General features: G+C 40.2%; 1 protein-coding gene across 9 annotated transcripts in view; it reads right to left on the bottom strand.

The window, feature by feature from the left end:
• Positions 1 to 25,543, bottom strand: part of CAB39 (calcium binding protein 39) — a 226,824-nt gene that overhangs the window by 59,955 nt on the left and 141,326 nt on the right. For 8 of the 9 annotated variants that reach the window (XM_029615137.1, XM_029615130.1, XM_029615131.1 and 5 more), the window contains 2 exons: positions 4,108 to 4,320; positions 374 to 538 (listed from right to left, as the gene is read on the bottom strand). In XM_029615137.1, coding sequence (XP_029470997.1) covers positions 374 to 538; positions 4,108 to 4,320 — 378 coding nt within the window. The remainder of the gene's footprint in view (positions 1 to 373; positions 539 to 4,107; positions 4,321 to 25,543) is intronic. The other variant, XM_029615138.1, reaches the window with a different exon arrangement.

Below are 25,543 nucleotides of genomic sequence, written 5' to 3' on the forward strand. Positions count from 1 at the left end.
TAGGGAAGCTGTGGAGGTAGAATATACAAGTCCTTATAGAGAAACAATCTCCAACACTGTACAATGGTGACACTTACAGTCCAGACTCAGGGTGCACACATACAGAAAATCAAAGAGCCGCAATCTATGGTTTCTGGCCAAGAACAGTCACTGCAATGGCTTGGCAAGTAGTGATGAGGAAGGGAGGAAGATATAAAAAAAGGAAAAAAACCATCAGGTAGTTGCAAATGAAGGCTCATGGTGCCACTGTTCAATAGAGGCCAATTTCAACTGAGCTGGAAACCTGGAAGCCCAAAGGAGCAGGAGGAAACTGTTGGGTAAAATAAATACAACAGTTATTTTATGTCTCTATGAAAAAAGTTTGTTGCCTTACCTCAAAATCAATAAGCTGTAAATCGGCCACTAGGGTGCTAAGGAGACCACTGTTGTATAATTCCTGAGCGAGTTGTGCCACAGATTCTGTCTGTGGCTCTTTTTCATTGGTTCCATACAAGATGTCTTTCATGGCCACCAAATTTTTTGAGACTTCTTCTGTAGCCTGACAAAGATGATGAGAACCAGCAACTTTCAAATGACTTAGAAAATGATATGCACCAGGACAACTGTTTTCATTTCAGTTTAGTCTGAGAAATAGCTTCCATAGTCATAAAAATCAGATATGCAAACATCTGCAATGGTGACAATCAACCTTTCTGGGACACTGGATAGAGGGTGGGAAGGAAACAAGTCTAGACTTTCACAGTAGAGTTGCATCTACCTACAGCTAAACCACATGAGATTTAGTCAAATAAAGAATTCATCTGACCTATATATGTCATACAAAGAATCCAGGGACTTTCAACTAAGCAATAATATGGGAGAATGAATCAGAGTTCATGATAAGTAGTTTATGTTAAAATAAACAAAGCATAACTTACATGGCTGGGTTCATGCTCTAGAATATCAGTCATGGAATTAAGTCTATCTTTCATATTTTATTCATTTAGTAAAAGAAAATTATGGGGAAAATGTCCATCCCTCTGCATACTAACCAAACAGCATGCTAGGGATAAAAACAACATATTTGGAACTTGTATATCCTCAAAAAAGAAAAGTATACTTTTCTACACTTATTTCCTTATAGAATAAAACTGGAGGAATACAGAAAACTATATATTAGAATTCCACTCTTCTTCAAAAGAAGATTTAATTTTATAAAGACAAATGTTTCATAGTTCTGTTGATAAGAATTTGAGAAAATTGGACTTTCAACTGATAAAAGTGCTTATAAATTAGGAAATGCTCTTTATCACTGCAAAAAAAAAAAAAAAAAAAATCAATATAACCATAGTGACTAAGCATGAACTTGGTCTTCTATACACCGCCCTAGGTAAATTTTTTAAATTTCATGGACAATGATGAGGAATGAATGCCCCATGTGCATTTCTCCCTTCCTTCTAAAATGTGTGCTAGACAGCCCTTCTTTTCCTCACAATGTACTACTAAGTCACTTAATGGCCAAGGAAACTTTGATCCATTTAATTTCCAAATACCAAGGTTGGCCAGTCCCCATTGCAGAAGTTAATAAAACAGCTGACCACATATCCCATCACAGAAATAAAAAAACGGATTATCTCCTGACATACAAACAGCACTGTCATAAATTATAGTGCTACCTTTAATTAAGAGGGACTTTCATGCTGAAGCAAATCTGAAAAAAAAAATAGACTAAAAAACTTGCCAGAAATTATCCACATTAAGCTTTGCAGCAGAACTAATTATTAAAAGATACTGTATTCAAATGAAAGCTACCTATTTCAAAGCCTAACTGCAACAGAAGTTACAATGAAGTCTGAGTTCTTTGTATATGGTACCCTGGGACTGAATTGTCAGAAACTTAGGATGGAAAAGCTAGCTGCAAAACAAAACCCTTTTTGCTTTTACAATATCTTTAATAATTAGCTACATTTGCAAAGAAAACTTTTTATAAAACAGGTGACTGGCAAATAGGTTTATGTTAAAATATGGAAGATTCCAATTGTAAGAACTCTTAGAACATCTTTACAAAACCCCAAATATATTCCTATAAAATTTCTAATAAGGAAAATTCTGCTTATCCGAATATTCACCATCATCTGAAAAAATCCATACAAAAGGAACGTATGGTACTGTTATGATACGCAGAAACATAGCTGTGTGGTGTTCTGCAGTCTTTTGTGATCCATTATATTTGTTCAAACTGATGTGCAGTAATGGCAGGAAAAAGAACCATACTACACTTGGGTTTAAGTTAATGCAGGTCCCATACAATATGCTTAAAAGTATTTACCAGCAGCATGAAAGCTCATCTTCAAGCTAAATGTCCATAGTTTACAGTCAACTGATAAAAGATGGGTAAATAACATTTTTCATGAAAAATAGAAATATTAGTAAGCAGGGGGAAAAATAACTGCCACCAATATGGTATTATAACAATATTTCCCAAGGCTGAGAAGTACTAAAATAGAAGTCAATACAATGGCTAAACACACTTATAAATGCTTTGCAGTCTCTACATTTATAACTACTGAAGACAGTGTAGCAGACCACCACTGTCTGCTTTAGAGCTGGTGGGAAGATGGTAAAAATAAATCTATGTAACTGTCAAAGGCTGTTGACGTACACAAAAGTAATAGATATCTGAAGAGCAGGCCAATGGCACAACTACAAATTATTTTGAACCTTGTTAACTTGGAATGTTAGGTCAAAATCCAATGCAATTTGTCCTGACGTATATAGGATATCCAGCCTTCTACAGTTAGGTAGTATCAGCCTGTTTAAATGCATTTTTACAATAAGCCATGTAAATTTTAAGAATATATTCTCACATCTGTACCAGTGCCTCAAAAACTATTTTAGCCAGGCACTCATAGCATCAACAATGCTTACGCCAACCAATATTTTACTGACTTCTAGATCAATGGAGCCCTTTACTCTTAAAAGAACATCTAACTTCACCTCTTGTTATGTATGCTAAAACTGAAGGTTTTTGACCATTCCTATACTTATCATAAGCTACTTTTGTATTGGAAATTCTTGAACAAAAAAACAAAATTCCCTATATAGAACACACAACAAAATCACATTGAAACGACGGAGACCACAAATAATGTCTAAGTTTTAATCACTGGTCACCTGAATTCCTTTAATCAAATGAGATGGACAGTCATTGAGCATCTCTTTCTATCATTGCGGGGCAATGATTTAAACCATCGTCTGAAAGAACATTAACAATTTTGTATTTTCAATTTGTGCAGCACGTTTCTTAAATGAGGCAATAGACTGGCATATATTATTATAAAGCATTTTATTTATTTTATGGCTTTTCCATTCCCCTTATCTTTTGAGTTTTCTGATTGGATAGAATTTGCTCATATTTTATGTTAAAAAATGGTATTTGTTTCCTTTGCATATGAAACACTAAGATGAAACGGCTGCTTCAATATACGCATTATAAACTGCTACCCCAAAGGAAAACTGAGCTTCGAGCCATTGGACTAGTGTTGGGTCAAGCTGATCTCAATTTGCTCTATAAGTTAAGATTTTTATGTGTAGTATAAAACTGTATAAAAATATAGGGTCTTAAAAGTTAAAAACATTGTTTGTCCATTCTACAATGGTCTCTGACATTTTAATGTTATGATATACAACGTCTAATTTATGAGAATCATTTTACAATTGTGATTTTGTTGTGTTTTCTATATAGCAAGTTTTGGTTTTTGTTTATTAATTGGTTTCCCTGTTTTGGGATTTCATTTTTTGTTCGAAAATTATTCATACTTTACATCTCCAGTGTGTTCAGCCATTGCAACATGTCAAACAACCCTTTTTAGGAAGGTTACAAAATCTGTTAAGGCGGCTCTCAGATATGAAGGCTCCTACCTATTTCTGCTGGTGTTTTAAGTGAGAACAATTTTAAAAAATGCTGTAGTATGTTTTTTAGAAAGAAAAGGAAGGTCTACACTGAAATAAACCTACACGTGTCGTTAGTCGATTGAAAATATTTAGGGTTAGTAACTCCATCAGATAAGTGTTTTCCACCACCAGGTAGTCCTAAAACGAAAGCTCTGATGAGTGATAAATATTAACTGATAAAATAGCTGTTCGGTCCATCTTCTTTCCAGCAACAAATGAATGTCTCTTGGACCATGGCATTTTCTTAGAATCCTTGCTTTTAATGCTGATCTGTATGTCATCAGAAGAGTAAGTGGCAGGAGAAATATTTTGCCTTGAACCCGAGTGGCTAAAGGAACTGTTTTGCAAGTCAGAAGGGTTTGGGGTGTAAGACAAGCCTCCCATGGACTGTGAAGAGAATAGTAAAAAAAATAAAGCAGGGGAAATAAATGTTATTAGACAGACAATATATTAAACATTAATTTGACAACTGTGAAATTCATTTTTTCCTTTTACAAGTACACTCATTTAATTTTAATTTAAAAATGTATATCCCGCCACTCCACAGTTCAAAAGCATACATAAAATATTGGAAAAATACATCCAATTTCATTTACTGTTGTAAGCAGGGCCACTGAAATGCCAGCTCAATATTTGTGCAAATATTGTAATTTTCAGGCCACTTCATTTTCTAAGCTGTTGGCATTTTCTCCCCCTCTTGGGGGGGTGTGTGGGGGGGGGTGGGGCAGAATGGGGGCTTTAAAAAAATATTTTCTGCCTGTTAATTTCATTGTCTGGAAGCCTGAGAGGCAATATAGGTAAACTAAAAAAAAATGTCCCTGATGATAGAACTAAGTATTTCCAGCTGTACAGCAAAATATTCAATTGAAATTCTGCAGTAAAGTCTACACAATTTTTCTGCTATTTATCAACATTTTCCAGAATTTCTGAGTTGTCCTTGTTAAAATGAGCCTAGAAAACTGGATGATTTACTTGTTAGAAAAGTACTAAGAACACATACAATTATGATCTAATCACATGTATATTTTGCTTATATATTGTTAATTTTTACCAAAGCTAACATTTTTAGGGTTTCACAACAGTGAAATCTATTGTAGTTAATACAGATAAGAATGATCTACTACCATATGCAGAGACTTTTCATAAAGCCCCAGTATCTACAGATGCACTAAAAAGGAGTAAAGGTCAAACTATCCAGTTACAGTAAAAAAAAAAAAAAAAAATACTGAGCAAAATGTCTGACTAGATTCATACATCTTTGTTACATCATGGAAGGAAATTTGAGCTAGTAAATCGTAAGCCCATTCATACTATTTACCCCTCCCCGGGTTGAAATTTGCTTCATAACAATCTAGTAAAACAGATAAATTAACCAATGCCCTTAACAGAAAATTTCACACTCTACTTTGATTTTTTATTTGACTTCTCTAATTAAAGCAGTAGTAAATTTAAGCTTTATATCTGTCAGGTAGTTTATAAGCAAAACCATTACAATTCTCCTTTTTCCTTCACATTTCATTTCTCAAAAGTATTTAAAGTTGCTGAATTCTCCTCCTACTGAACTTCATTATTACAAACCTATCAATCAATCAGGAGCTGCTGTACAGACTTTCATCAGAACCCTATGTAGGCATCACAGGGATACATGTGAAGTACATAAACAGAGCATATACAATTATTTCTAATTTTTCTTTTTTCATTCCAGCATTTGTTTGTACTTTCAACCAAGGTGTTATAATGTAAGTTACAATAAATGGTAAAAAAGCAAGGCAACACATTATGGTAGAATACAGTATCAACATAATGCATAATATTGAGAAAAGGAAATACTGAAAGTGAGTTGAGTTATTTAAAAATAAAATACCCATAATCTATTGAGAAAGATGAAACCCAGAAGTAGTCCAGTCTAAGACAACCAGTAAACATACCTTAAACTTGAGGTGTCAAACGGTTTAATGAATCAAGTAATACAGTGCCTCGTACAAGCTGTAAAGACATTTTTCACATTCCACTGTCTAAAAAGTACAAATCAGAATGTATTCAAGTAGGAATTTGTTTCACTGATCTACAGTGCAAGAACAAATACAGAAATATTCAAAAGTAAGAAGAAAAAAAAAGTCCTGATTGCATAAGTCTTCACACCCCTTCACAATACTTGGTGGAAGCCCCTTGTGCAGCAATAGCATCCATAAGATGTTGAGAAAAAGTATTTACTAACTTTTAACAGCAGGGTGGTGCAGCTTTTGCCCATTCTTTTTGGCAGAAAAGCTCAAATTCATTCAAGTTGGGTAGAGATCTTTTGTGGAGTGCAGTCTTCAAATCTTGCCACAGATTTTCTATTTGATTCAGATCTGTGAACTGAAAGGGCCACTCAAGGACAGTCACTTTCTTCTTCTTGAGCCACTCTAGAGTTGCTTTTGGTTTGTGCTTAAGCTCATCCTGCTGAAAGATCAATCTTCTCACTTTCCCAGGTTTATGGCAGACAGGAACAGGTTTTCCTCCAGGATTTGCATCATCCATCTTTCCCTTGACCTTCACAAGCCTCCCTGTCAGGGCTGGTGCTAGCTTTTTTGCTGCCCTGTGTGAATAATTACTGTGCTCCCTGCCCACTTCCCATCCCCGCATCATTCAGGATCTGCCCCACGCCCATCAAGAAAAGCCCAGCTCCCTCCCGCAATCTATATTTTTAAAAACTGACACCCCCCAAACTGAACCCATAGTCAAGGGAAGGGTATTAGGTACCCTAAGCAAACCTTACAGCCTTACACACACACCCACCCCCTGTACAGACACACACAATTCAATTATGCATTTATAAAAGATTTTACATGAAAAAAAGAACATTCAAAAGTACAGTCTTCTGAGACAAAATATCACAACATGCATATTATATTTACATGCACTGCTGTGGTGCCAAACAGAATATCCTGCAAAAAAAGACACTTGCAACTCCTATGGAATTACATTTTTTGTAATGTGTGCTGGGTGTGGGCTTGGCCCTCAGAAAGCCATGAATAAACAGAATTACCATTACAATATAGTAATGGTAACCTCTCATACCAAAACAACGCTAACTGCCAGCACTCAAACATTAACAACCTTATCTATGAAAAAGTAATGTTCCACATATTACATCAGGCCCTAGAACACCAATACACTTCCTATTAGGAAAACAGAACAAATCAGACTGCTATAGATTACTATAGATAAATAATATAGTACCAGAATTCCTCACCTCGGTCACAAACTGAGAACACAGACAGACCCTGATCAAATATAGAATTAAAGAGATCAGAAAGTATAAATAGAAACATGCTAAGAACTGAACTGGAACCCACAACAAGCCAGCCTCTATAAGCAGAGCAACAATGAAAAAAGAGAAACATTATCATTCTTCATAAACCATTAAAAAATAAAATCAAGAAATATAAAACATAATAGTAAAATCATAGCATAAAAAGAATATTTCAAACCAGTTAGAATACTCAAAATTTCTCAAACACCAATACAATATTTCAAAACATCTGATGAATAAAAAAATCAATAATTAAAATGTTCTAATATTTCCCAAAAATCAATAAAATATTTCAAATCAATAGAAACATCAAATTACACCCAATAATTAAAACTAAGGATTAAAAAATCTCCTGCTCTCCATACCTGGCATCTTTTGATTTCCAGTCACCTTGAGACTGTCGTGGATTGGGGAGGTCGGGCCACACAAACTATCTTCACACACACACAAAGAGATATTGTGTTATATAAAACTGGTGAGTACTGATTTTTGAGGACAGCATTGCTGACTGATAAGATTTTCGGCCAAACTCGTCCAAATACCTGTTATTCTTACCCGGCGGCATGTTGGCATGAAATTTGGGACACTTTGCTTTAGACATTGCAGATTCCACAACTATTGAGTTGTGAGGAAGCTGAGCCGAGTTGTATATTGGCGAGTTCCTCATGCGGAATTTCAAATCCGTTTTCCTAGAGGTGGAAGTGGTGGAAATGGCTTTTCCCACATTTTTTGTAGAACCTTCTCTAAAACAGTGTGTGGAGGTAAAGCTGTAGGTTCATGAGGCATGTCAAATATATTTAAAATTCCAAGTGTTTCAGAGCGGGGGTCTGACACTTTTCTTGTTTCCACCTTGAGAAGTACCCCTACTTTCTCAATAAATTTCGAGTATGTAAGGTCCTCTGGTGGGGAGTACGGTTCTGGTAAGGTGTCCAGTGTGTTCAAAGGTAGGCCCTTTGAGGAACTGGGTGACGAGGCCGATGTGATTGGCGATTTCGGGTTGTAAGACTGGTCTGGAATAGGAGTAATAAAAACATGGTCACCTGTGGGGGAATCTCTCCCGAGGAGAAGATGGTAGTGGAGAATGTTTTGGTGAAATATCATTATTTCCTTGCATGGATTCTAGATCATCGAAAAATGCAGATAATGCTTGAGAGATTCGAGACATGGCCTTTGATGCCAAAGCTCCTCTAGGCGTAATAGTGTGATCTGCCGTGAAAGGTGGACGGGTTGGTAAAGCTGGAAATGGAATCTCTTCAGCATGTGCACCTTTCGATGGTGGAAAATTGTGAGCAGGTTTATGTTTCTTAGGCAACAAGTGGGGAATGACTTCTCTGTTTGGAAGTAGATTACACAGCAGAGTAGATGGAACGCGTTTGATGACAGAGAAGGTGAATCAGAGAGATACTCCACATCTACATCTGAAAGGGTTGCTCGGGAATGAGAGGAGTGACCCGAGTGTACTGATGATAATGTTGGTCTGTGCTTCTGCTCACGGTGACTGTGTGAACTACTTGGTTCCTGCAGGGAATGCATCGTAAGATGTTTGCGATGATGCGTCTTTTCCTTGTGTTTCAATGAAGGTGGTGGCGCTAAAGGCTTCATAGGATTCCCCTGAGTAGTCGACATCGTGGGCAGCGCCATATGCGTCGATGGCTTGTACATGTGTCGTCGATGGCGACGCATGATGCGTCAATGGCGTCGTAGATGGCGTAACATGCGCCGATGGCATCATGTGTGGTGCATGTGTCGAGTACTTTGGATGTCGAATATGCGCCTTTTTTCCAATGGCGACGGCGCTGCACGGTGCGAAGAACTGGAGACAGATTCCTGTGATGCAGACAACACAACAGGCCTTTGTTTTTCAGTAGGGGGAGCTATGGTCGACCCCCTTTTTTTTTGTTTGTTTGGGCGCTGTAGGTTCGTAATACCTGGGCCCCTACTGAGTTAGGCCTTGAGGCTTCTGCTGTGGTCCCAGGGAGGAGGCCCTTTTGTGGTGTGCCAACGGTTTCTTCACCCGGCCGGTGAAGACTACGTTGATGGAGCTGGGGCATACGAGCCTGTTTTGCGCCGTGCCATACGCTCTGCTTGTTGCCGGCGCGCTCGGGGGGACATCCGTCCACAATCATGACTAGATCCCTGGTCGTGATTGGGCCAGAGGCAAATGTTACAGTAATTATGTCCGTCCATGATGGACATAATTTTCCCGCACTGGCAGTATTTGAAACCGGAAGGTTTCGGTGCTATTTTGATGAGAAAAATCGCTAAAAAAACGCCAAAAAAATGGGTTGAGAAAAATTTTTACTGAGAGAAAAAGCCCGTGTGCATTCAGCCTGCGGAAAAAAAGAAACTGAGGGAGAGATGGCTGATTCGCGCGGGAACACACCGCGCAGATGCACAGAGTTCAAGCTCTGTGACTCACTGAGGGAAGCTCCACCTACGAAGGTTGCGACGCGCTCCCATAAAGCATGGCTAAATCAGCCTGCTAGCGACGGGAAACCATCCTTTATTTACCTGTTCCACCCCATGTACATTATAAAACTTCTTTCATATCTCCTCTAGCCATCTCTTTTCCAAGCTGAAGAGTCCTAGCCTGCAAAGCCTCTCATCATATCATCCTCCTCTACACATTTTCTGTTATGCCTTTTTTCAGATGGGGTAACCAGCATGCCACACAATACTCAAAGTGAGGTCTTTGATGATTAAATACAGGGGCAATATGATACTTTCCATTTTATTCTCCATTCATTTTCATATCATCCCTAATATTCTTTTTTGACCACCACCACACACTGGACTAAGGATTATAAAGTGCTATCCACAAGGACTCCAGTGTCCTTTTCCTGGGTGGTGATTCCAATACACAACCCAACATTGTGTACCTGTAATTGAGAGTATTTTTCCCAATGCGCACCACTTTGCACTTTTCCACATTAAATTCCATTTGCCATTCAGTTGCCCAGTCTTTAGTCTCACAAGGTCCCTCTGCAGTACCTCACAATCTGCTGCTGTTTTAACAACTTTGAATAATTTCATGTCATCTGCAAATCTGATTACCTCACTTGTAGTTCTCTTTTCTAGATTATGAGTATATTAACAGTATATTTATTAAAATATGTATTGTCTGCCTATAGTGTACAAAGTGTGCTAGGCGAATTATAGGCATAAAATACAATTAAAACAGCAAAACAGATCCATACAATATACATATCTGGCTATATGAGCAGCTACATTTAATCCTGCTCACATCCTTTCCTGAAGGTTCCAGTATTGATCCTTGTAGTACACTTTCTATTCTTGCTTTTGGAATAGTTTCCCACTCTTCCTTTCAGAACTCTTCTAGCTCAGACATATTTTTAGGTCTTCTTGCATGCATTGCAAATATGAGATCGCCAACAGATGTTCAATTGTATGCAAGGCTGGGGACTGTGAAGGTCATTCCAAAACCTGCATCTTTCTTTCCTTTAAGTATGTCATAGCTAATTTTGAGGTATATTTTGGATCACGGCCTTTCTGAAAAATCCAATCTCTCTTCACCGACAGTGAGATATTAGTTTTTAGGATTAATCAATATTTAATTGAATCCATTCACTCTATACCCACACAATATTTCCTGTGCCACTAGCTGTCACACAACCTCAAAGCATAACAGATCCACACCTATGCTTAACTGTTGGCAAGGTACTTTTTTTTTTTTTTCAAACACTATACCTTTTTTCCCCCCAAATGTATCTTGTATGATTGTGACAGAACAGCTCAATTTTGGTTTCAAAAAAAGATTCAGACTTTAAAGGTTTTGTTTTGCATGTTTTAGACGAATTGTGATAAGATCACAGAAAAAGTTTCCTTCTGAAAACTCTACCACTCAGCTCATTGTGTAAGAAATGCTGTACTATGGACAACTATTCCAGTGGCAGCTAAACTTTTCAGCAGGTCATTTATAGTAATTTATGAGCTGTGTTCTGCAGATCTGACTAGTTTTCGGGCAGTTCTATTAGAGATTTTTCTTGGTCTTCCAGATCTTGCACTGGCCTCAAGAGTTCCATGTAAATTGCCATTTCTTAACAATATTTCTGACAGCTGAAATTGCTAGCTGCAAGGATTTAGAGAGCTTTTTACAGCCTTGTCCTGCTTTATAAGAATTACCTTCAACATTTTCAAGTGCTCAGACAGCTGCTTAGAGCAGTGCTTCTCAGTCCAGTCCTCGGGGCACATCTAACTAGTTAGGTTTTCAAGATATCCACAATGAACATACATGAGATAGAATTGCATGCACTGCTTCCAATATATGTTGAAGTAGACAGAACAATCAGAGTATTTATTAAACTGTGGAACTTTCTTTACCTGATTAATTGAAGGCCTAAACCAGTCAATCAACATTTTGAGCCTTAACAATATATTTTTTTTAAATAATGTATCATTGGGAGGATGTCCAAACTTTTGCCATATTCATTTTTTTTTTTTATTAGTGTCAGTGTCAAAATCAGCAGATAAATAGTAATTTTGCTTTAAACACTGCAGAAAGATGATGTGTTTAACTTTATACTATATAGAGGTGTCTCAGCTTCTGGCCGCTTAATTTCATATAAATTATAATTTGATCAGGGTGCTTAAACTTTTGCATATAACTGAATAAAATATAAGTTCAAAATAGGAATGTTCTTGAGTTCAATCTTCAATTGTACATGGCATTCATGTATGTGTGTGATTTCTGCACAAGATTCTAATGAAACTCCAAGGAACACCATAATTTATTTAAATTCATAACTGTAGAAGTGGTTAAACAAAGTACTTTACAAGAAATAGTACATTTTTACTCAAATGAAATAAAAACTAAAAACAAAAAAGGGAGAGGTTAATAGCTCAATTTCAACTGTTTACTGAATTAAACAACTTTATGCTAACAAGATTTTAAGATGTATCATGTCTGGTACCACTTAAGCAGTTTCATAAAAACGGTTCACAAAACTGTTACACTTGTTTATATATTTCTAGAAAACCTTATGGCAATGGTTTTCAAACCTGTCCTGGGAGACCCCCAAGCCAGTCGGGTTTTCAGGATATCTGCAATGAATATGCATGAGATAAATTTGCATGCAATGGTGGCAATGTATGCAAATCTATCTCATGTATATTCATTGCAGATATCCAGAAAACCCATTTGGCTGGGGATGCCCCAGGACAGGTTTGGAAACCTCTGCCTTAAAGTAAATAAGCCACAAAGATTTTGGCCAATATCAACATTTCACAAATATTTCTTTCCCAGTTTCTGGTTTAGAATGTTAAGATGATTCTTTCGTCATCAGAAAGGGAATACATTTTACATTGCCATCCTAAATTTTCAAATGTCATTATCTTCTTGGCAGTTGCAGGCACAGGGGCCGATGCAATACGGGGCGTTCGTCTTAGCGCAATTGTGAACGCACATTTTTCGAGCGCAAAGGGAAGGCGAATGCAATAAGTGATTTTACCCGTCCTTAACGCACGCGGAAAATCTGTGCGAACGGGATAACGTCAATGGCATGCAAATGTTAGTTAAATGCGCCAATTAGGTATTCGTACCCAATGCAATATTGCGCGCTGAAATTTTGTGCGTCTTTAGCGAGTTTTTTTTAGTGATCAAAACTTTGTGCCTGCTTTACACTGGCATTTTTGTGCTGTTAGCTTCCGGTTTATGGGTTCTTCTTTGTTTCAGTAATGGATACTGTTTATTTCTTCGTCGAGTTGACCTTTTTCTTGCGTCTGCGAGCAAGAATTAGGGCAACTACATGGGCAATAGCGATTAACCCCGCCACCAGAAGACTGGAAGAAGATAATGCAGAACGCGCGGAGCAGGCCGAGGTAAGGAATGACTTTCGTTTTAAATTTTCATTGACATCTATTGTTCATTACATCGACTGTTTACTCTTTAACGTTCATTGATTTTGCGGCTTTTAACAGTGACGGTTTACCCTTGAACGTTCTTTAATTTTGCATTTTAATACTACAGTTCTTTAGTTCTGGATCTGTTTGCAACTGTTGTTTTGTAAGTAACTTTGGAATTAGACGAATAAATGTACCTGATTAAAAATCTCCCCTCTGACCAACTATTGTTTTTTTGTAACTGTGCTATGATACTGGGTTCAATTGTTTCTTGTAACTGTACTATGTTCAATTTATACTTAGTTCTTTTGTTCTATGTAAAGCCCCCCCCCCCCTTTTTTTTGGGTGATTCACCGTTTTATGTAAACCGAAGTGATTTGTATTTCATACAAGAACCTCGGTATATAAAAATTAAAAAATTAAAAAATAAATAAATAACGAAATTTGTGGGGGAAAACCATAAGGCGCACAAATTTAGCTGTTAGAAAAGGGGCAGGGCCAGAGGCATTCCAAGGAAGGGTTTTACATTCTAGTTAGCATACATTTTCTGCGTTGGCTGGCTAAAATTAACTTCCCAATCCTGGCCACTGAAATGGCAGGCCTAAATCTAGACAGACAGTTGTGGCTAGATTTCAACTAGCCAGTTAGTTTTAGTTGGATGTCTGGCTAAAAATAACCAGGAAAAATTGCATAATCATCCACTGTGCAGGATTCTGAAAACTGATCCCATGGCATTTATTAATTTGCATTCTAGATGTGTCTATTTGTGGTAGAAACATTTTCTAGGATATTTATTGTGGGGAAAAAATGGATTGTTGTACTTCGCAGCTAAAATGATCATTATCGTATAAAGACTATAGCAGCTACACAACTTGTAATCCTGGGGAAATTCTGTGCAGCAAAGAATTTGCCTCCCACATCGAATTCTGCATTTGCCTTGCAAAATTTGGTGCTGGGACCAGGAACCAGGATTAGCTGCATGGGTCAGGAGAAGCAGTCATCTGTAATGGCTCCCTCAGCCTGAGGGAGGAAGCAGCAGAGGCAACAATGGCCCATGCAAGCTGAAAGGAGGCTGCAGCCATAGATGCTGGCTGAAAATAGAATGCAGTGATGCAAGTCCACCCGCAGAGTCAAGATACAGAAGGGAACAGTGGGGGTGAAGTCTAAGAGCTAGGGGAAGCTTGTAGGGGAGAAGCAAGGAGAAAAGACTGGGGGAATCTTGCTAGGGGAGGGAAGTGTAGAGAAATAGTTAAGGGTGGCATTCAAGCCTTGGGAGAAAAGGAGAAAGGTTGAGGTCTTACTGGTGGAGTTTGGGGGGAGGGGCCGTACATGAAGATGGGAGAACAGAGAGAGAGTTGGGTGGGTCTTTGTGTGGTGGGGGAGAGAAAGCTGGCAATCTTATTTGGAGGTTGAGAAGAGCAAGAGAATAACATAGTAGCATAGTAATAACAGCAGAAAAGACCAAATGGTCCATCCAGTCTATCCAAAAGCTTAAGGTAGTAAACTGCCACTCTGTGTAGTTATCCTCAAATTTATGACTGCCATAAAAATTTAGCTAGTAACATTTTTTACTGGGTGATGAACTTTCTTGAAAATTCAGACTGTGTTGCTTGATGTGCTTTGCTTATGGACTTGGCCGTAGAAGCAGTTCTGTGCTTTTTCTCTTATGTCTGCATATCAGTACCCTGGACATAAGGAAAAAGCACAGGACTGCACAAAAACTGGGGGGGGGGGGGGGGGGGGGGGGCAGAGGATTTGAGCCATAGAATGGGAACAGAGAGTGCACTGAGAGAGGGGGTAAGCAAAAAGATCTGGAGGTGACATAAAGCTAGGGATTTTGCTAGGGGAAATGAGAGACAAGAATGAATTGGCAGTGAGGGGAAAGGAAATGACTCGTGAGACTGAGAAAACGCTGGGAAGGCAGACTTGTAAAGAACTGAGTGTTTGTATTTAATACAAATTGAGTGTTTGTATTGAAAAAAAAAAACCCCCACAAAAAAACAAACAAACCCAAAAAGTAGCCAGAAGCTAGAAATAAGCTAGGAGCAGTGTATACCTAAGTAAAAAGGTTGAATAGTTCAGCTCAGTTACTCACCTTGGAAAGGTGTTGAGGTAGTATGATTGGGTTTGAATAGGGACCAACATTTGTTAAGCAAGAGAGCAATGAGTCACTCTGGCTAACTGAAGTTAGACTGTATTTCCCAACCCTCCCACCCCTTGCCCACCCCACCCCTAGCTCATCCCTTAATTTATAGGCAGGTGCCACTTTCACAAAAAAAAACCAAACCATCAACAAAAACTTTATTGAGAATTCGATCAGACCCCGGTAGGCCTCTACCAGACACATTGTGAATTCACCAATACATTTAAAGGACGTTAGACACATTCCTACTCCCATAGCAACCTAAAACTTAACTAGGAACTGATTAAAATTGAGATGAAGGCAGCAGTCCAGCAGCAAGAGGGGGGCTTCCCAGTCTTTTGCAGAGAGTGTCACATGTATGATTTTTTACCCACCGGTGAGAAGTTGTACATGTGCAAGCGATGCAAAGAGCTCCTGGCTCTCAGAGAACGAGTCCAATCTCTGGAGGCTAGAGTGGCAGACCTGGAGGTGCTGAGGCAAACAGAGAGGTATACAGATGAGACCTTCAGGGACACAGTAGTCAAGTCCCAACTTCAGACTGGCAGCCCTGGTGCTGCCTTGGAGGAAGAAGGTCTCATGATGGGAGAGCACCAACCAGGTGCAGCAGGAAAGGATCCTGTAAGCAAGGACCTGCTCTCCAGGTGATGCATTGTCCTTCCGCGCTGAGGATATCTCCCCAAGGCCTACTGCCCATGAGGGAACGGTTAGGTCGGCCATTATAGTTGGTGATTCGATTATTAGGAATGTAGATAGCTGGGTGGCTGGTGGGTGTGAGGATCGCGTGGTAACATGCCTACCTGGTGCGAAGGTGGCGGACCTCACGCGTCACCTAGATAGGATTTTAGACAGTGCTGGGGAGGAGCCAGCTGTCGTGGTACATGTGGGCACCAACGACATAGGAAAATGTGGGAGGGAGGTTCTGGAAGCCAAATTTAGGCTCTTAGGTAGAAAGATTAAATCCAGAACCTCCAGGGTAGCATTCTCTGAAATGCTCCCTGTTCCACGCGCAGGTCACCAGAGGCAGGCAGAGCTCCGGAGTCTCAATGCGTGGATGAGACGATGGTGCAAGGAAGAGGGATTCAGTTTTGTTAGGAACTGGGGAACCTTTTGGGGAAGGGGGAGTCTCTTCCGAAGGGATGGGCTCCACCTTAACCAGGGTGGAACCAGACTGCTGGCGCTAACCTTTAAAAAGGAGATAGAGCAGCTTTTAAACAAGAACATAAAGGAAAGCCGACAGTTGCTCAGCAGCGCATGGTTCGGAAAGAGGTATCTTCAAAGGATACTAATGATGCATTAGAATTAGGGCATTCCAACAGTGAGGCTCCAATAATTAGAAAAATAGTCCAAGTGTCTGTAACTAAAAACTCACCTGAGCTAAAAAAGTCTAACTTATCCCTATCAATTAAAAAGCAGAATGAAAATACAAACAAAAAGCAAACTTTGAAATGTTTGTATGCTAATGCCAGAAGTCTAAGAAGTAAGATGGGAGAATTAGAATGTATAGCAGTGAATGATGACATAGACTTAATTGGCATCTCAGAGACATGGTGGAAAGAGGATAACCAATGGGACAGTGCTATACCGGGGTACAAATTATATCGCAATGACAGAGAGGAGCATCCGGGAGGAGGTGTGGCGCTTTATGTCCGGGATGGCATAGAGTCCAACAGGATAAACATCCTGCATGAGACTAAATACAAAATTGAATCTTTATGGGTAGAAATCCCTTGTATGTTGGGGAAGACACACTACCATCCACCTGGTCAAGATGGTGAGACGGACAGTGAAATGCTAAGAGAAATTAGGGAAGCTAACCAAATTGGTAGTGCAGTAATTATGGGAGACTTCAATTACCACGATATTGACTGGGTAAATGTATCATCGGGACGAGCTAGAGAGATAACGTTCCTGGATGGAATAAATGATAGCTTTATGGAGCAATTGGTTCAGGAATAGACAAGAGGGAGCAATTTTAGATCTAATTCTCAGTGGAGCACAGGACTTGGTGAGAGAGGTAACGGTGGTGGGGCCGCTTGGCAATAGTGATCATAATATGATCAAATTTGATTTAATGACTGGAAGAGGAACAGTATGCAAATCCAAGGCTCTCGTGCAGAACTTTCAAAAGGGAAACTTTGATAAAATGAGAAAAATAGTTAGAAAAAAACTGAAAGGAGCAGCTGCAAAAGTAAAAAATGTCCAAGAGGCGTGGCCATTCTAGAAGCACAGTCTAGATGTATTCTACACATTAAGGTGAAAAGAAGGCAAAACGATTACCGGCATGGTTAAAAGGGGAGCTGAAAGAAGCTATTTTAGCCAAAAGATCTTCATTCAAAAACTGGAAGAAGGATCCAACAGAAGAAAATAGGATAAAGCATAAACGTTGCCAAGTTAAATGTAAGACATTGATAAGACAGGCTAAGAGAGAATTTGAAAAGAAGTTGGCTGTAGAGGCAAAAACTCACAGTAAAAACATTTTAAAATATATCCGAAGCAGAAAGCCTGTGAGGGAGTCAGTTGGACCGTTACATGATCGAGGGGTTAAAGGGGCTCTTAGAGAAGATAAGGCCATCGCAAAAAGATTAAATGATTTCTTTGCTTCGGTGCTTACTGAAGAGGATGTTGGGGAGGTACCCGTAATGGAGAAGGTTTTCATGGGTAATGATTCAGATGGACTGAATCAAATCACGGTGAACCTAGAAGATGTGGTAGGCCTGTTTGACAAACTGAAGAGTAGTAAATCACCTGGACCGGATGGTATACACCCCAGAGTTCTGAAGGAACTAAAAAATGAAATTTCAGACCTATTAGTAAAAATTTGTAACCTATCATTAAAATCATCCATTGTACCTGAAGACTGGAGGATAGCAAATGTAACCCCAATATTTAAAAAGGGCTCCAGGGGCGATCCGGGAAACTACAGACCGGTTAGCCTGACTTCAGTGCCAGGAATAATAGTGGAAAGTGTTCTAAACATCAAAATCACAGAACATATAGAAAAACATGGTTTAATGGAACAAAGTCAGCATGGCTTTACCCAGGGCAAGTCTTGCCTCACAAATCTACTTCACTTTTTTGAAGGAGTTAATAAACACGTGGATAAAGGTGAACCGGTAGATGTAGTATACTTGGATTTTCAGAAGGCGTTTGACAAAGTTCCTCATGAGAGGCTTCTAGGAAAAGTAAAAAGTCATGGGATAGGTGGCGATGTCCTTTCGTGGATTGCAAACTGGCTAAAAGACAGGAAACAGAGATTAGGATTAAATGGACAATTTTCTCAGTGGAAGGGAGTGGACAGTGGAGTGCCTCAGGGATCTGTATTGGGACCCTTACTTTTCAATATATTTATAAATGATCTGGAAAGAAATACGAGTGAGATAATCAAATTTGCAGATGACACAAAATTGTTCAGAGTAGTTAAATCACAAGCAGATTGTGATAAATTGCAAGAAGACCTTGTGAGACTGGAAAATTGGGCATCCAAATGGCAGATGAAATTTAATGTGGATAAGTGCAAGGTGATGCATACAGGTAAAAATAACCCATGCTATAATTACACAATGTTGGGTTCTATATTAGGTGCTACAACCCAAGAAAGAGATCTAGGCGTCATAGTGGATAACACATTGAAATCGTCGGTTCAGTGTGCTGCGGCAGTCAAAAAAGCAAACAGAATGTTGGGAATTATTAGAAAGGGAATGGTGAATAAAACGGAAAATGTCATAATGCCTCTGTATCGCTCCATGGTGAGACCGCACCTTGAATACTGTGTACAATTCTGGTCGCCGCATCTCAAAAAAGATATAATTGCGATGGAGAAGGTACAGAGAAGGGCTACCAAAATGATAAGGGGAATGGAACAGCTCCCCTATGAGGAAAGACTAAAGAGGTTAGGACTTTTCAGCTTGGAGAAGAGACGGCTGAGAGGGGATATGATAGAGATGTTTAAAATCATGAGAGGTCTAGAACTGGTAGATGTGAATCGGTTATTTACTCTTTCGGATAGTAGAAAGACTAGGGGGCACCCCATGAAGTTAGCATGGGGCACATTTAAAACTAATCGGAGAAAGTTCTTTTTTACTCAACGCACAATTAAACTCTGGAATTTGTTGCCAGAGGATGTGGTTAGTGCAGTTAGAATAGCGGTGTTTAAAAAAGGATTGGATAAGTTCTTGGAGGAGAAGTCCATTACCTGCTATTAAGTTCACTTAGAGAATAGCCACTGCCATTAGCAATGGTAACATGGAATAGACTTAGTTTTTGGGTACTTGCCAGGTTCTTATGGCCTGGATTGGCCACTGTTGGAAACAGGATGCTGGGCTTGATGGACCCTTGGTCTGACCCAGTATGGCATTTTCTTATGTTCTTATGTACAGTCTGATTGGGGGAGGTAGAGAGAAAGTTCAGGGTCTTATTGGGGGTGGAGAAAAAAATAGTACCAGGGAGCAGATCAAGCCTACAATGGGCAGGATGATAAAGCTGGAGGACTTTCTGGGGGTGGGGGTAGAGTGAGAAAGCTAGGGAAAGGTTTTGGAGAACAGAAAACTGGAGGTTTGACCCTGGAGAGATGGGTAGGTAGACAGTGAGCTGAGGAATTGGTCTTGGGGAGGGTGGAGAAGTACAGATCAAACATAAGGAGGGGTTGAGCCTGGGAAAGGAGAGAGCAATCTGGGGGGAGGGGCAAGGCCTTACAATAGGGAAATTCTGCTAAAAAACTGATTTCCTGTATTGTATTATAATACAATACAGGAAAAAGGTTATTACTCAAAGACAGTGAATATCACAACTAGCATATTGATAACACTATGTATGATAAAGTTACCCGTAAAAGTACCTTCAGTACACTCGGTCATGACCCCCTTCTCTAAAAATTATTTTGTCTAATGATATATTTTAACCGAACCTTTGACGGCACCTGTTAGAATGTACTATAGTACACTTTTACCTACATTAAATATGTGCCTACATGTAAACCGTTGCGATGGTATATAACTTAGCGACGGTATAGAAAAGATTTTAAATAAATAAATAAATAAATAAATAAATGCTGTGTTTGAACAAATAAAATTTGCAGTATTTTAAAATAGTGTGCAGAATTTTAAAAGATTTTGTGCAAAATTCTCCCAGAAGTAAATTTGCATTTAAAAAGGACTAGCAAAGTTAAACTCTCAAACTGCAATCCACTAAAAATGGTTTGAAAAGTAGCAATACATCACTTTTTTAAAGAAATGTAAAAGCAAGTTGTACTACATGCTGTCAAGACAGATCAAGAAAAGCAGGAAGTGACTCATGTCATAGAATATAATTGCCTTTCCTATTGTGGCCCATATTCTAGACAGGCAGAGGGTGTCAAACTGGTTGGGTAAGAATATAAAGTTGGCATTTAGCCCATGAATGCATTCCTATCAGCCAAAACAACTTTTTGAGTAAAAGGCCAAAGGTTTTCCTACCATTTCTACATGTGTGTCTTGTGTACAAATTGTTTGGAAATTAGCAGATGATCAGCACGGGAGTTTTAGTTCTTGCAGTTGGTGTTCTGTGATTTTACCTTACAACAAGAAACTATTAGAAAATATGAGGTCAGGTTGTTGTTTTGGAAGTTCTTAAGGCTGAAGCATAACAGAGAGATGTTCATCTTGTGCTAAAACTTTAGAACGTACTATACTAGTGTCACGGAAGCTTAGATATCTTAGTTTAAGGAAAAACAAACCCTTTCCTAATGTACATTTGTTTTCCTTCTGTTATCAGATACCTTTTTGGAGAATGGTATTCAGGCTTCTTGCCATGATCCACTATTTCCTCCAGAAATTTTAGACAGCAGGGTCCATCATGAATCTGTGTTGAATTTTTGACTTTAAAGGAATATTATTTTTTCCATTTTATTTATGAATGGTGGCTATATTATACATAATTGTCCTTTTGTCTGACATTTGCTAACATATGGTTGCCACATACAGGAGCATTTGTACAACTTAATGCAACCACTGTTTTTATTGCATTAAAACAGTTACGGTAGCTATGAATTCCTGTGGGCATCTTTAATTAGAAACTGACAATGCAAGATAGATTAAGTGAGCTCTCACATAGAAGCAAAATGTACATCATTTTTTTTGCATATTTTAAATTAGGTTGGAAATGGATTCTTTAGGGCTCAGTTGACTAAAGAATTACTTTGTCACTTATGGTACCGAAGGAACTCATACCATCATCCATGCTTTATACTCTAAGACAGAGCTTTCCAAACTTTTCATGTTGGTGACACACTTTTTAGACAAACATAATTTCGGGACACAGTAATTTAGTCTACTAGCAAACCAGAGGTTAAAGGTTAAACGAACGAAATGTATTTCGACAATTTACGTATGTTTCCTTAAATATATACATAATAAAATGTTTCACAACACAACCTATCTTGTGAAAAACTTTCATTTATATTAAAAATATATAATATTCCAAGATTAATATTATTGTTATAATTTATGAATAACAATAATTTTATTTATTTATTTATTTATAACTTTTCTATACCGAAGTTCAAATAACAGAGTTAATTATCACTCCGGTTTACATTGCAACCATAAAACAGTGACAAAGTTGTCTTACATAGAACAGGGGGAGAGAAAAACTTGGATACAGCTTAAGCATGGGGAGTAACGTGTCAAAACTGGTAAGAACTCATAAGAGTTGGCTTTTTGGGGTAACAAGGTATTCCGAGGGAGGGGGTAGGAATGAGGGATTGTAAGGGGGTTGGAAGGTGGGGGGGGAGGGAGGGTAGCGGAGGGTTATTGTGTTATTCAATTTACCTCTTTAATGAGATATATGAGCTTAATGGGATGAACACAGCTTTTGAATATTTGGTGTTAATAAAGTTCAAAGGGTCTTCTGCGTAATTTTAAAAAGCTGGCCAGTTTCACACTATAAATTTATTGATAGCCTCATTCAACTAATTATATATGGCTATGAGAGTGAAGTCTGGAATTTATAGGAAGGGACAGAATGTCAATATAAATCTTGCACCTCCAGTTCTGTAACTCTCTGCATCCACTGAAATTCCCCCAAACAATGGAGCTTGGATGTTTCCGTTACAACTCATCATACTAAAAGATAATTTTCAAATGCTGGTGTCACCTCACAGTAACAGCAGTACAAACACCTTCCACTGCCAGGCACATTGTGAGCTAAAATAAAACCTCGCAAAAAAGACACTCAAAATCTATACTGCAATCCTATTATAACATAACAGTAATAACACCAAGGATTCAAACAACAATAACCCTACCTGTGAAAAAGCAAGGGTAAATATTACACTGGGTCCTAGAATACCAATACACCATCTACTGAGGAAACAAAACAAACCAGATTGCTATAGATCCCTATGCTAGCAGAATCTCTCATAATGGTCACACACACAGAGCAGAGACAGACCCTCACCAAATACAGAATACAAAATAAAGGAGCACAAATTAGACAAAAACTGAAATGGAAACCCCAAGAAGCCAGACTCTGTGTATTAACAATGGAAAAACAGAACCACCATTCCTCATAAAACAAATAAAATCAAGAAACATAAATGTAGAGATTACTTACCTGATAATCTCGTTTTCCTTAGTGTATGCAGATGGTCTCAAAACAAGTGGGTATAGTGTGCTCGTGCTAGCAGTTGGAGACGGATCTGACGTCAGTACGGGGTACATATACCCCCACAGGAAGTGCAGCAATTCAGTAATCTTCCTTGCAAAAGCTTTATGGATATATGTGTGACTGACCGATCGATTAAATGAACAGGATTACCCTGACCGATTGATAGTAGCTGGAGACCGCCAGTGTCCTCAACCGGAAGGCGTCGACACCCGGCAGGGTGGATGCCCTATATATGAAAACATGGCTTACCGTGAGTCGGTGAATCCCCATGTATACCGGCAGCCGGGCGGGATGCTGAGTCCATCTGCATACACTAAGGAAAACGAGATTATCAGGTAAGTAATCTCTACATTTCCTAGCGTGTAGCAGATGGACTCAAAACAAGTGGGATGTACAAAAGCTACTCCCGGACTGGGCGGGAGGCTGCCCAAGGTCCGTTTAGGATTGCCCTCGCAAATGCTGTGCCCTCCCTGGCCTGGACGTCCAGATGGTAGAATCTGGAGAAGGTATGGAGGGAGGACCACGTTGCCGCTTTACATATCTCTGCCGGCGACAGCATCCTAGTTTCTGCACAGGAGGCCGCCTGCGCTCTGGTAGAGTGAGCCTTGACCCGTAGAGGGGGTGGTTTTCCCGCTTCTACGTAGGCCGCCTTGATAACTTCTTTGATCCAGCGGGCGATCGTTGCCCGTGAGGCCGCTTCCCCTTGCTTCTTCCCGCTGTGAAGGACGAACAGGTGGTCCGTCTTTCGTACTGCTTCTGACATTTCCAGGTATCTGGACAGCAGCCTGCCGATGTCGAGATGGCGCAGTATTCGACCTTCTTCCGACTTCTTCAAACCTTCCGTGGTTGGCAAGGATATGGTTTGGTTGAGGTGGAAGTGTGAGACTACTTTGGGTAAGAAGGAAGGAACCGTGCGAAGATGGATAGCCTCTGGAGTGATTCTGAGAAACGGATCACGGCAGGACAGCGCTTGTAGCTCTGAGATGCGGCGTGCTGAGCATATGGCCAGCAGGAACACCATCTTCAAGGTTAACAAACGGAGGGACAGGCCCCGAAGGGGTCTGAAGGTGGGTCCCGCTAGAAATTCCAAAACTAGGTTGAGGTTCCACAGGGGCACTGGCCACTTCATTGGCGGGCAAATGTGTTTAACTCCTTTCAGGAAACGTGAAACGTCTGGGTGTGTGGCAATGCTGCTGCCCTCACTCCTGGGACCGTAGCAGGATAGCGCTGCCACCTGAACCTTGATGGAATTGAGGGACAGACCCTTCTGGAGTCCATCTTGCAGGAAATCCAAAATGATAGGGATTTTAGCGGCATGTGGATTGGTGATGTGAGTGTCGCACCAGGCTTCAAATATTTTCCAGATCCTTATATATGTTAGTGATGTGGAGAACTTGCGTGCTCGGAGGAGTGTGTCTATTACCGGCCACGAGTATCCCCTTTTCTTCAGTCTAGCCCTCTCAATGGCCAGACCGTAAGAGAGAACTGAGCTGGATCCTCGTGGAGGATGGGACCTTGCCGCAGCAGGTCCCTGTGTGGAGGCAGGGGTAGTGGATTTCCTGCCAGCAGTCTTCTCATGTCTGCGTACCAGGGTCTTCTTGGCCAGTCCGGGGCCACTAGAAGAACTAGGCCTCTGTGCCACTGAATCTTGTGTATAATGGCGCCCAGCAGGGGCCATGGAGGAAAGGAATATAAGCAGGATCCCCTGAGGCCATGGCTGTACTAGAGCGTCGATCCCGTGGGAGAGAGGATCTCGTCTGCGACTGAAGTATCTGGGTACTTGAGCGTTGGACCTGTCTGCTAGTAGGTCCATGCCCGGAGTCCCCCACTGATCCACAATCATCTGAAAGGCTGTGGGCGACAGCTGCCATTCCCCCGGGTTTAGGCTTTCTCTGCTGAGGAAGTCTGCCATGGTGTTGTCCTTCCCGGCGATGTGGATAGCGGAAATGTCCTGGAGATTCGCCTCCGCCCAAGCTATCAGGGGGGTTATTTCTAAGGATACCTGTCGGCTTCTGGTTCCGCCTTCCTCTAAGGCAGCCCTGGTGCTGCCTTGGAGGAAGAAGGTCTCATGATGGGAGAGCACCAACCAGGTGTAGCAGGAAAGGATCCTGTAGCAAGGACCTGCTCTCTAGGTGATGCATTGTCCTTTCGCACTGAGGATATCTCCCCAAGGCCTACTGCCCAGGAGAGAAGGGTTAGATCGGCCGTCATAGTTGGTGATTCGATTATTAGGAATGTAGATAGCTGGGTGGCTGGTGGGCGTGAGGATCGCCTGGTAACATGCCTACCTGGTGCGAAGGTGGCGGACCTCACGCGTCACCTAGATAGGATTTTAGACAGTGCTGGGGAGGAGCCGGCTGTCGTGGTACATGTGGGCACCAACGACATAGGAAAATGTGGGAGGGAGGTTCTGGAAGCCAAATTTAGGCTCTTAGGTAGAAAGATTAAATCCAGAACCTCCAGGGTAGCATTCTCTGAAATGCTCCCTGTTCCACGCGCAGGTCACCAGAGGCAGGCAGAGCTCCGGAGTCTCAATGCATGGATGAGACGATGGTGCAAGGAAGAGGGATTCAGTTTTGTTAGGAACTAGGGAATCTTTTGGGGAAGGGGGAGTCTCTTCCGAAGGGATGGGCTCCACCTTCACCAGGGTGGAACCAGACTGCTGGCGCTAA

The sequence above is a fragment of the Rhinatrema bivittatum genome, chromosome 9, assembly GCF_901001135.1.
Source record: "Rhinatrema bivittatum chromosome 9, aRhiBiv1.1, whole genome shotgun sequence".
Taxonomy (NCBI): Eukaryota; Metazoa; Chordata; class Amphibia; order Gymnophiona; family Rhinatrematidae; genus Rhinatrema; species Rhinatrema bivittatum.